The sequence below is a fragment of the Molothrus ater genome, unplaced genomic scaffold (genome assembly GCF_012460135.2).
Source record: "Molothrus ater isolate BHLD 08-10-18 breed brown headed cowbird unplaced genomic scaffold, BPBGC_Mater_1.1 matUn_MA179, whole genome shotgun sequence".
Classification (NCBI taxonomy): domain Eukaryota; kingdom Metazoa; phylum Chordata; class Aves; order Passeriformes; family Icteridae; genus Molothrus; species Molothrus ater.
In genome coordinates, this window is record NW_023416716.1 from 42273 (window position 1) to 54436 (window position 12164).

A 12164-nucleotide genomic window follows, 5' to 3' on the forward strand; every position below is an offset into this window, starting at 1 on the left:
ACTCAGGATCCAGGGGTGGCCCTGGAGTCACTCGGGATCCCCGGGGTCTCTCAGGATGACCCTGGGGTCACTCAGGATGGTCCCCGTGGTCACTCAGGATCCCACAGTGGCCATGGGGTCACTCAGGACCCTCAGGTGTCCCCACCCAGGTCCCTGAGGTGTCCCCCAGCACCTCAGGTGCACCCCCAGACCCTGGGATAACCCAAAAGGACCCTCCCAAAACCCTGAAGTGTCCCCAAACCCCCAGAGGGACCCAGAGGGACCCCGGGGTGCCCCCAAACCCCCAAAGGGACCCCAGGGTGCCCCCAGCCCCACCTCATGAACTGGCTGAAGGCCTTGTAGTTGGTGAGGGTGTGATAATCCTCCTCGGTGAACACGTGGTCAACGTCCTCCAGCCCCCAGGCCCCCAACAGCTGCGCCGAGGATTTCTGCTCCACCGCCTGCGAGGAGACACGGGGGACACCAGGGGGACATAGGGGACATGGGGGACATGGGGGGGACACGGGGGACATGGGGGACATGGGGGACATGGGGGACATGGGGGGACATGGGGGACATGGGGGGACATGGGGGACATTGGGGACATGGGGGACATGGGGGACATTGGGGACATGGGGGACATGGGGGGACATGGAGGACATGGGGGACATGGGGGGGACACGGGGGACATGGGGGACATTGGGGACATGGGGGACATGGGGGGACATGGGGGACATGGGGGGACACGGGGGACATGGGGGACATGGGGGACATTGGGGACATGGGGGACATTGGGGACATGGGGGGGACATGGGGGACATTGGGGACATTGGGGACATGGGGGACATGGGGGGACATGGGGGACATGGGGGGACACGGGGGACATTGGGGACATTGGGGACATGGGGGACATGGGGGACATTGGGGACATGGGGGACATGGGGGACATGGGGGACATTGGGGAACATTGGGGACATGGGGGACATTGGGGGAACATTGGGGACACCAGGGGGACATGGGGGAGACAGGGAGACATGGGGAACATTGGGGACATGGGGGACATGGGGGAGACAGGGGGACACCAGGGGGACATGGGGAACATTGGGGACACCAGGGGGACACGGGGGGACAGACACCAGGATGGGGAGAAACACCAGGAACAGAGATGAAGAGAAGGAAACACGTCAGGACCCCCATGAGGACCCCAGGAAGGTGCTGGGAGCCCCATGAGGACCCCAGACAGAGACAGAACCCCCCAAAAGGTGTTGGGACCCCCACAGAACCCCCCAAAGGTGCTGGGGCCCCCCCAGAACCCCCAATTGCCAGCACAGGGGGTGCCCCCAGCGCCCCCCCAACCCTGAGGTGCCCCCCAGGCCGTACCTTGACCTTCTGCCCCCCCTCATCGTCGGCCTTTTTCCTCCTCTTGGTTTTCTTCTCCTTCTTCTCGCGGTGCTTCCGCCGCCGCTTCCGCGCCGCCCCGCCCGAGTCGCTGCCGCCGCTCTCCGACTTCTCCCGGTACTCCTCCCGTGGGTACTCGTCCCTCTCGGACTCCAGCTCATCCTCGCTCACCTGGGGAACCCCAAAAACAGCTCAAACTACCCCAAAAACACCCCAAAACACCCCAAAAATACCCCAAAAACACCCAAAAAACACCCCAAAACTGCCAGTGAAACTTAGAGCCCTGAGCCACTCCCGGTACTCCTCCCGTGGGTACTCATCCCTCTCGGACTCCAGCTCATCCTCGCTCACCTGGGGAACCCCAAAACCACCTCAAACTACCCCAGAAACACCCAAAAACCACCCCAAAAACACCTCAAACTACCCCAAAAACCACCCCAAAACCACCCCAAAACTGTCAGTGAAGCTGAGAACCCCCCTCAGTCACACCAGGTCCCTGTCAGTCATCCCAGAGACCTCCATCAGCCACCCCCAGACCCTGTCACCTGTCCCCAGACCCTGTCCCCTGTCCCTGACCCCACCCACTGTCCCCAGACCCTGTCACCTGTCCCTAACCCCACCCATTGTCCCCAAACCCTGTCACCTGACCCCACCCATTGTCCCCATCCCTGTCCCCTGTCCCTGACCCCACCCACTGTCCCCATCCCTGTCCCCAGCCCCTGAGCCCACCCACTGTCCCCATCCCTGTCCCTGTCCCCTGTCCCAGCAGCACCCACCAGTTTTTTCCGTTTCCGGGGTTTCCCGGGTTTGTTTTCCTTCTGTTTCCGGGGGCCCCTTTTCTTCTTCTTCACCCCCAGGGCCCCCTCGAGGCCCCGCAGCAGCTCCTCGTCACCATCTGTGGGGACACGGGGACATCAGCCATGGGACAGGGACAGGACGGGGACAGGATGGGGACAGGGATGGGGACAGGATGGGGACAGGATGGGGACAGAGCAGGGACAGGGATGGGGACAGAGCAGGGACAGGGATGGGGATAGAATAGGGACAGGGATGGGGACAGGGACAAGGGCAGGATGGGGATAGAACAGGGACAGGGACAGGGGCCAGCAGTGTCACCGTCACAGCAACCAAACACTGGGGACACCGTGACAGTGACCAAACAGCAGCAGAGGATTCCCCAAACCTCACATGGGGACAGCAGTGACACCGTGACAGTGACCAAGCCCCGGTGACACCGTGACAGTGACTGATGGATGGCAGAGGATTCCCCAAACCTCACGTGGGGACAGCAGTGACACTGACCAAGCACTGGTGACACTGTGACAGTGACTGACTGATGGCAGAGGATTCCCCAAACCTCACGTGGGGACAGCAGTGACACTGACCAAGCACTGGTGACACTGTGACAGTGACTGATGGATGGCAGAGGATTTCCCAGCCACTGGGCCCAGGGGACAGCAGTGACACCGTGACAGTGACCAAGCACCAGCAGAGCACTCCCCAGCTCTCACTCTGGGGACAGTGGTGACACTGTGACAGTGACCAAGAGATGGCAGAGGATTCCCCAAAACTCACGTGGGGACAGCGGTGACACCGTGACACTGCCCTGCTCTCTCTAACTCTGGGGACAGCAGTGTCACCGTGACAGTGACCAAGAGATGGCAGAGCATTCCCTGGCCCTCACATGGGGACAGCGGTGACACGGTGACACTCCCCTGCTCTCTCTCACTCTGGGGACAGCAGTGACACGGTGACACTCCCCTGCTCTCACTCTGGGGACAGCGGTGTCACCAGCCGCCAGCAGAGGATTCCCCAGGCCCTCCCATGGGGACACCGCCGGTGTCACGGTGACGGTGACCAAGCGCCAGCAGAGGATTTCCCCAGCCCTTGGCCGAGGGCCACCGGCATCCCCGTGTGACAGACAGGGGCCATTCCCGCGGCCCCGTTGTCCCCGGGGCGGTGACACCGCATCCGTGGCACGGCCCGGGGGCCGTCCCCGCCGCTCTGGTGACACGGAGGTGTCACAAGCGTCACCTCTGCCAGCCGCTGCCACGGCCCCCGCGGGTCCCCGTCAATCACCCCCAGGGTGTCCCCAAGGGAGGGGGACACACACGCACACACACACACACGAGGAGGGCGGCGGGGGGGTGACAGCGGGTGCCAGCCTTGGCGTGGGGACAGGAAGCGACACCCGGCGCCGCCGGGGTCACATTCCAGCCTAATCCCTTGGCAGCGCCGCCTGCCAGCGCCGGGCGGCCGGGCCGGGCGCCGGGACCACCGGCAGCGCCGACCCCGCGGGGCCGCGAAGGGCCCGAATCCACCACCAGGCCCCAAATCCACCAGGCCCCAAATCCACCAGGCCCCAAATCCAACAGGCCCCAAATCCAACAGGCCCAAAACCCAAAAGGCCCAAAATTCTCCTTTTTTTTTTTTTTTCTTTTTCCGCCCTTTTTTTTTTTTTGTTTTTTGGGGTTTTTTTTACCATGGCGGCAGCGCCGAGGCCCAGCCCGCGCTGTTCCCCCTCCCCTCCCTCCCTCCCTCAGCGCCGCTCGCTTTTCCAAATTCCCCTTTTCTGCGCTTTTTGAACCCAAACCATCACCTGGGGGTGTTGCCGGGGACACGCGGCCGCTGGCGGGGATGGGGCCGAGCCCTTGCGGACCCGATCCCGCCATTATTATTTTTATTTTTTGGGGTGTTTTTTATTTTCAGCCCCCCCAAATCCAAACTCTTCCCCACCCCCCCGGGCCCCACCATCGGACATGCGCGGGGAGCCGGGGCGCGTTGGCAAAGCATCAACCAGAATTTTCCACACACGTGACGCTCCCATCCCCGCACCTCGAGAGAAAAAAAGGGGAAAAAAAAAACCCGAAAAAAAACCAAAAAAAAAACCGCTCGGGGAAAAGGACGGGGGGGGGGGGAGCGGGAGCCGCGATCCTAAAGTGAAACCCCCCCCTCCCCTGAGTGGATGAAGGGAGAGAGAAATGAGGGGAAAATGGTGGAAATTGGAAATGAAACGGTGAAAGGAGGAGGAGGAAAGGGGGGGGGGATAGGTGGAAAAATGGAAAAAATGTAGCAAAAACCACAATAAAAAAAAAAAGCAAAAAAAAAAAAAAAAAAAAAGCAAAAAAGGGGGAGTGATTCCGGCAAAGGGGAGGAAGGAGTTGGAACAAAGAAAGAGGGAGGGGAGCTCCAAAATGGGGGGGAAAAGGGAAAAACTGGGGGAAGAGGCACAGCGGGGACTGAGGCGCCGCTGCCCCCGCGCCGCAGAAATCCCCGATTTTGGGCCTTTTTTTGGGTGTTTCCTCCCAGTTTTCCCGCAGCTGCTGGCGCTGGAGCAGCCGGCCAGGCCTTTGCTCAAGAAACTTGGTGCCAAGTGTGGAAAATCGCAAGTTTAGGTTTGGTTTTATTGGGGATTTTTGAAAAATTCGCTCGGTTTGGGTGCTCCCAGCCCTACCCCAGGCCGGCTGCGGAGCTGCCGCGGCCTCGCCATTGTTCTCTGCTGAAAACGGCAAAAATCGGGAAAAAAGGATTTAAAAAAAAACCCCAAACCAACAAGTTTCAGCTGGGGAGGAGAGGGAGGAGTTGGTTTCCCGCTGGGAAAATGGGGAAAAAATGTTATTTCACCTCAAATCCGGGCAGAGAGGCCAGGCCGCTGCTGGTCCGGGGGGGAAAGGTTCAAAATGGGCAAAATTTCTGCTCCAGGGGGGGAAATGTTGATAAAAATGGGGATTTTGGGAGGTTAGGAGGAGGAAAAAGTGGCAATAAAAAGGGGGATCGGGGATGTGGTGAGAGGGAAAAGGGTAAAAATGGGGATTGGGGGTGTTTGGGGGAGGAAAAAGGGGGAAAAATGAGGATTTGGGGTGGTGGGAGGTGGGGCAAGTTTTAAAAAGTGGATTTGGGGTTGGTTTTGGGGGTGGTTGTGGGTCCCACATGGGGTTTTGAGGGAAAAAAGAATTCAGGAATTGGCTCAAAAGTGCAGAAAAAGCCAAAGGAAAATTTGGGGGAAGCAGCAGCAGAAAGGGAGATTTGGGAGATTTGCCCATTTCTGAGGGGTTTGGGGAAAAGGGAGGTGAAAATTCCAACTGATTCATTTCTGAGCTTTTCTGTTAAAGAGAGAGCTCTGGAATCTCTGTGCCCATTTGGAGAGGGTTAAAATCCAGTTTTGCCCCATTTTGGAGCATTTGGGGTGAGCTCTGTCGTGCAGATGTAGCAATTCTCGAGCACTGTGGGGGGAAAAGTCCCGAATTTCCTCATTTTTGAACAACCCTGGGGAAAAGCAGGAGTTGGAATTCCAAAAATGATCCATTTCTAATGGATTAGAACAAATTGTTCTAAAAGCTGAATTTACTCATCCTTGGGAGCTCCAAAATCCACATTTACCCCATTTCTGAGCATTTGGGGGGGGGGGGGGAAAAGGAGATTAAAACACAAATTTACCAAATTCTGGGCATTTCAGGGCCAAGGAAAAGGTTCCAAACCCAGATTTAACCCATTTTTTGGGGGGGAAAAGGGGGAAGTAACCCCAACATTTACTCATTTTCAACCTTTTTGGGAAAAATAAAGCTTCAAAAATGTGAATTTATCCACTTCTGAGCCTTTTCAAAGCCAGTGGCTTCACTTTAAAGCTGATTTTTTAACCAAACTGAGCTCTCTGGGCTTTGAGATGCCTTTTTCCCCTCATCAATTTGAAAAAAAATTCCAAGAAATTTAATTCAGAAGGGAAAATAAAACCTCTTCATTTCAGACAAAAATGGTCAATTTTAGTGCCCTACTTGATGGAAAACCAGCAGCAAAGGTGTCTGAACCCCCCACACTGGGAATGAGTGTGTGAAAAATGGGAATTTTGGTGCTAAATTCTCTTTTTTTCCCCTATTTTAACCCACAGGAGGAGTTCTCATTGAAGGGATGGAGGCACCAAACCCCCCCCAAACGGGGCTGGAATTTGGGGTGAACACCCAGAGGTGGTTGGTAAATAAAAGAAATAAAAGATAAAATGTGATAAAAATGCAATAAAACAATAAAACCCCATGGAAGCGGCTCCCAGAGGGGACAAGGGTGACACCTGAGGCCATCTGAGGCCATGGGGCACCCAAACACCTCAAAATGGGGTAAAACAAACGGGTCAGGGTCCTGGAAGGGAGAAACAGCCCCCAAACACCTCAAAATGGGGTAAAACAACGGATTCAGGTCCTGGAAGGGGAGAAACAGCCCCCAAACACCACAAAATGGGGTAAAACAAACGGGTCAGGGTCCTGGAAGGGGAGAAACAGCCCCCAGACACCTCAAAATGGGGTAAAACAACGGATTCAGGTCCTGGAAGGGGAGAAACAGCCCCCAAACACCTCAAAATGGGGTAAAACAAACGGGTCAGGGTCCTGGAAGGGGAGAAACAGCCCCCAGACACCTCAAAATGGGGTAAAACAACGGATTCAGGTCCTGGAAGGGGAGAAACAGCCCCCAGACACCTCAAAATGGGGTAAAACAAACGGGTCAGGGTCCTGGAAGGGGAGAAACAGCCCCCAAACACCTCAAAATGGGGCGCAACAGCCAACCTGGGTCCTGTCAGATACCTACAGCACCCATGACCCCAAAATGTGGGGTGCTACAGCCACCTTGGGTCCTGGAAGGTACCTACAGCCCCCAACACCCCACAAAACAGCCACTCTGGGTCCTGTCAGATGCACAGCAACAGCCATCACCCCACACGATGGGGTCAGATCCCAATTTGGGTCCTGGCAGGGACACAGCAGGCCCTGTCATGCTCACTGTGGGGTTCAACACCCACTTTGGGTCCTGGCAGGGAACCACCAGCCCCCATCACGGGGTCAGCAACACTTTGGGTCCTGGCAGGGAACCACCAGCCCCCATCACGGGGTCAGCAACACTTTGGGTCCTGGCAGGGAACCACCAGCGCCCATCACGGGGTCAGCAGCACTTTGGGTCCTGGCAGGGAACCACCAGCCCCCATCACGGGGTCAGGACCACTTTGGGTCCTGGCAGGGAACCACTGACCCCCATCACGGGGTCAGCAGCACTTTGGGTCCTGGCAGGGAACCACTGACCCCCATCACGGGGTCAGGACCACTTTGGGTCCTGGCAGGGAACCACCAGCCCCCGTCACGGGGTCAGCACCACTTTGGGTCCTGGCAGGGAACCACTGACCCCCATCACAGGGTCAGCAGCACTTTGGGTCCTGGCAGGGAACCACCAGCCCCCATCACGGGGTCAGCAGCACTTTGGGTCCTGGCAGGGAACCACCAGCCCCCATCACAGGGTCAGCAGCACTTTGGGTCCTGGCAGGGCACCACCAGCGCCCATCACCCCACACGATGGGGTCAGCACCACTTTGGGTCCTGGCAGGGCCCCCATCACCCCACACAAAGAGGTCAGCACTCCCTTTGGGTCCTGGCAGGGCACCACGGGCCCCCGTCACCCCATGGCCGGGCTCCTGGCAGCACCGTGTGTCCCCTCAGGCCCGGTGTGCGGCGGGAGGTGTCCCCACACACGGTGGCCGCACGGTGACACTCGCGGTGACACTCGCGGTTGTTTACAAACACCTCCCTCCCCTCACAGCCCACCCCCGGTGCGGCGGGAAACGCTGAGGGGACAGCGGGGATCAGGGGGGCTCCGGTACCGGCGGGAAACGCTGAGGGGACAGATGGGATCAGGAGGCTCCGGTACCGGCGGGAAGCTCCGGGAGGAGCTGAAGGGACCAGAGAAGGGGCTCGGGGGTCCCGGTACCGGCGGGAGGCGCTGAGGGGACAGTGGGGATCAAGGGGCTCAGGGGTCCCGGTACCTGTGAGAAGCTCCAGGAGGAGCTGAGGGGACCGGAGAAGGGGTTCAGGGGGTCTCCCGAAGCACTGAGGGGACAGTGGGTCTGAGGGGTCTCGGTTCTTGCAAAAAGCGCTGAGGGGACCGGGTAAGGGGCTCAGGGGGTCCCGGTACCGGTGGGAAGCGCTGAAGGGACCGGGTAAGGGACTGAGGGGGCCCCGGTATCGGCGGGAAGCGCTGAGGGGACAGCGGGGCTCGGGGGGCCTCGGTAGCTGTGGGCGGCCCCGGGAAGCTCTCAGGGAGTGAGTGGGGGCACATCGGGGGTCTCGGGGGTCCCGGTACTTGCGGGAAGCTCCGGGAAGAGCTGAGGGGACAGCGGGGCTCGGTACCTGCGGGAAGATCTGAGGGGACAGGTGAGGATCGGGGGGTCTCGGTACCTGCGGGCGTCTCTGAGGGAGAGGGAAGGGGGAGCTCGGGGGGCGGCCCCGGGAAGCGCTGAGGGGCTCGAGCGGCGATGAGCTCGGGGGGACGCTTGGGGGGTCCCGGTATCCCCGGGAAGCTCTGAGGGGCTCGGGGTTCCCGGTAACTGCGGGAATCTCTGAGGGGTTCGGGGGCTGGGGGCATTGGGGGTCTCAGCGGTAGCTTCGGGAAGCTCTGAGGGGCTCGGGGGATCCCTCCAGCTGCGAAACGCTCGGAGGGGATCGAGGATGGGGAGCACTCGGGGGTCCCGGCGGTACCTTCGGGAAGCTCTGAGGGGCTCGGGGCGGTCACTCCGGGAAGCTCTGAGGGGCTCGGGGCGGTCACTCGGGGAAGCTCTGAGGGGCTCGGGGCGATCACTCAGGGGGGTCCCGGCGGTTCCTCCGGGAATTTCTGAGGGGCTCGGGATGGTCACTCGGGGGGTCCCGGCGGTACCTGCGGGCGCCTCCGGCGGCCCGGGCGCGGCGGGCGCGGGGGGCGGCGGCGGCGGCGGCGGGAGCGGGGCCGGGGCCGGCCCGGCGAAGATGTCGGGGGGCCCTCGGTGCCCGGCCAAGAGCGCAGCAGCGGCGGCGGCGGCGGCGTCTTCCTCCTCCTCTTCCTCGTCGTCCTCCTCGTCGTCGTCCTCCTCGTCCCCCTCGGACACCGCCATCTCCTCCTCCTCCTCCTCGTCCTCCCTCAGCGGGGACGCCATGGCCGGGTGAGGGGCGGGGGGCCGGGGGGACCCTCGGCGTGCGCCGCTCCCACCGCCCCAAACCGCCCCCGCCGCCGAGGCTGGAGGGGGGGGTGGGGTGGGGGGGGGCTCGGTGTGAGGGGAAAGTGGGGAGGGGGCGGGACGGGGCGACCCCCCCCGGGCCGGGCCCGGCGGGGCCGCGCGGGGGGCGCGGGGGGGGCGGCGGCGATGGGTTGAAAAACGCCCGGATCGGTTAAAATCGCCTCAGGGCGCGGGAGGCGGCGGGCGGCGGGACGGCGCCGGCAGCGAAAATGGCCGCCCCGGGTGTAATTTTAAAATAAACCCCCCCCCACCCCAACACACATACACAAAAAAAAAAAAAAAAAGAAAGAAGAGGAGGAAAAAAAAATATATAATAATAATAAAAAACACACCCCGGTTAAAGGGGCGGGGGGGGGGGTTAGGGGGAAAGGCGTAAAAAATATGGAGGAGGGAGGGGTTAAAAATGAGGGAAAATGGGGGGGGTGGTGCCCCCCCCCCCTTTCTTGAGGGGAAAAAAAAGCGCAAAATGGCCGAATGAGGGTTTTTTTTTAAAGTTGCCCCACACGCACCTTAGGGGAGGAAGGAGAGTGAAAAAGAGGCGAAAAAAGCCTTAAAAACACACAAAAAAGCGACAAAACCCAACCCGCGTAAGAGGGAGGGGAATTAAGGAGAGAAAAAAAAAAATTTAAAATTAATATTAAAAAAAAAAAACAAAACAAGGAGGAAAGGGAAGCGTTGAGGGAGAGAATGAAGGAAATAAAAGGGAGAATTGAAAAGGAGTTAAATTGGAGGGGAAAGGAAGGGTGAAATGAAAAAATGGGGTGGAAAAATGGAAAAGGGGAGGAAGGAGAGGGAAAAAGGGGTAAAAATCGACATGAAAATGGAAAATGGGGAAGGAATGGGAAGAAAAAGGGAGGAATCAAGCTTAAAATTGATATGGTAAAGAAGGAGAGTGAAAAATAAACATTAATATTTCAAAAGGGAAGGGAATGGAAAAAAAGGTTAAAAATAAACAAAAAAATAGAAAGGGCTAAAAAAGGGTAAAAATCAACATCAAAAAAAAAAGCGCCAAAAAACCTTAAAAATCACCCGTGCGAAGTAAAAAAAAAAAAAAAAATTAAAAACAAAACCCACGAAAAATCCTTAAAAACACCCCAAAAAAAAAAAAAACCAAAAAATCCAAAAGCACGAAACCCCTCAAAAATAATAAATCCCAAAGCTCCCCCACCCCACCCCCCCAGCCTTCGCCGCTACAGCCCGAGCAGGCGAATAATCCTCATCCTGCTCATTTTCGGGTATTTTTGCTCAGTTTTGGGGCCTCATTAATGATATTTTTTTGCTTTTCCCCCTCCCGCAGATCCCGGCTCGGCGAGGGACAAATATTTGTGTGGCCCCAGCCGGGGGGGACCCGAAGCCGGAGATTTTTCTGCATAAAACAAAGATGGCTGCGGTAAATTATTTCTTTTTTTTTTTTTTTTTCTGCCTTTTTTTTTTTTTTTTTTCTTCTCTTTCTCCTTATTCTTCCCCCCCCCCCCCCTCTCTCTCTTCACTCCCATAAAAATATTTCGGGGGGGGATTAATCAGTACTCATGCTCAGTGTGACATCAGCATAAATTGTTAAAGGTTAACTAGTTCCATACTCGTCACGCTTCCCTTTTTATTTTTTTAAAGGATTTTTACCCTTCCTTCCCCCCCTCCTTCCTTTTTTTTTATCCGCCCATTCCTCCCCCCTCCCTCGGTGATTTTAAACACGCAGTAAAAAAAAAAAAAAAAAATTAAAAAGCAAATTTTTTTTTTTTTAATTTTTTTTTTTTGTTCTTTCTCCCTCCCTCCTCGACTTTGAAATACTTGGGAAGGGAGTGGTTTGGTGGGTTGGGTTTTGGGGTTGTTGGGCTTTTTTTTTTTTTTTTCTTTTGGGTGTTTTTTTTTTTTTTCTTCTTTTTTTGGAGTTTCTTTAAGGCTGCAGGGAGGAAGAACAAAAAAAAAAAAAAGGGGGGGTTTATAAGGATTAAAAAAAAAAAGGGTGAGGAAGGGGTTGGAAAGATGGAGGTGGGATTAAAAAAGGTTGGGAAAGATTGAAAAGGAATAAAAAAGATTGAAAAGGAATAAAAAAGATTGAAAAGGGGGGAAGGTTGGGAAAGATTGAAAAGGGGAAAAAAAAAGATTGGAAAATGAAAAAGGCTAAAAAGGAGAAAAGATTAAAAAGGGGAAAATATTGGGAAAATTTTTAGTATTTTCCCCTTTTTTCAATGGGGAAATTTCCCCCATTTTTCAATGGGAAATTTTCAATTTCCCTTGAAAAAGGGAAAAAGGATGAAAAAGGGGGAAGAGATTGGAAAAGGGGGAAAAATTGAAAAAGAATACAAAATATTGGAAAAGGGGAAAGGATTTTAAAAGATGAAAAAAGAAAAATGTGGAGAAAGGAAGAAATGGTTAGAAAAGAGAAAAGATTGAAAGAAAAAATATTTTTAAAAAAGATTGGAAAAGGGAAGAAGATTGGAAAAGGATGGGAAAAAGTAAAATGATGGAAAAGGGGGGAAATTATAAAGGGAAAAAATTGAAAAAGGAAAAAAATACTCAAAAAGGGGAAAAATGGAAAAATATTTAAAAGGGTGAAAGTTTAGAAAATGTTCAAATTGAGAAAAATATTTAAAAAAGAGAAAAGTTACTAAAATGTTGAAAAATTGAGAAATATTAAAAAGGAAAAACATTTAAGAACTAAAAAAGGAGGGAAAGGAAAAAAGTTTGAATAAAGAAGAATAAAAGGGGAAAAGTATGAAAAAAGGGGGGAAATGAGAGAAAATTAAAATGTAAAAACAAACCAAAA

The 12164-nt window shown here is 55.4% G+C and overlaps 1 protein-coding gene across 1 annotated transcript in view; it reads right to left on the reverse strand.

The window, feature by feature from the left end:
- CHD3 (chromodomain helicase DNA binding protein 3) overlaps positions 1 to 9652 on the reverse strand; it is a 51303-nt gene extending 41651 nt beyond the window's left edge. The window contains exons 1-4 of the mRNA XM_054518419.1: positions 9061 to 9652; positions 2154 to 2272; positions 1360 to 1548; positions 316 to 440 (exon numbers count right to left, since the gene is read on the reverse strand). Coding sequence (XP_054374394.1) covers positions 316 to 440; positions 1360 to 1548; positions 2154 to 2272; positions 9061 to 9316 — 689 coding nt within the window. The 5' untranslated portion in view covers positions 9317 to 9652. The remainder of the gene's footprint in view (positions 1 to 315; positions 441 to 1359; positions 1549 to 2153; positions 2273 to 9060) is intronic.
- Positions 9653 to 12164: the final 2512 nt, after the last annotated feature.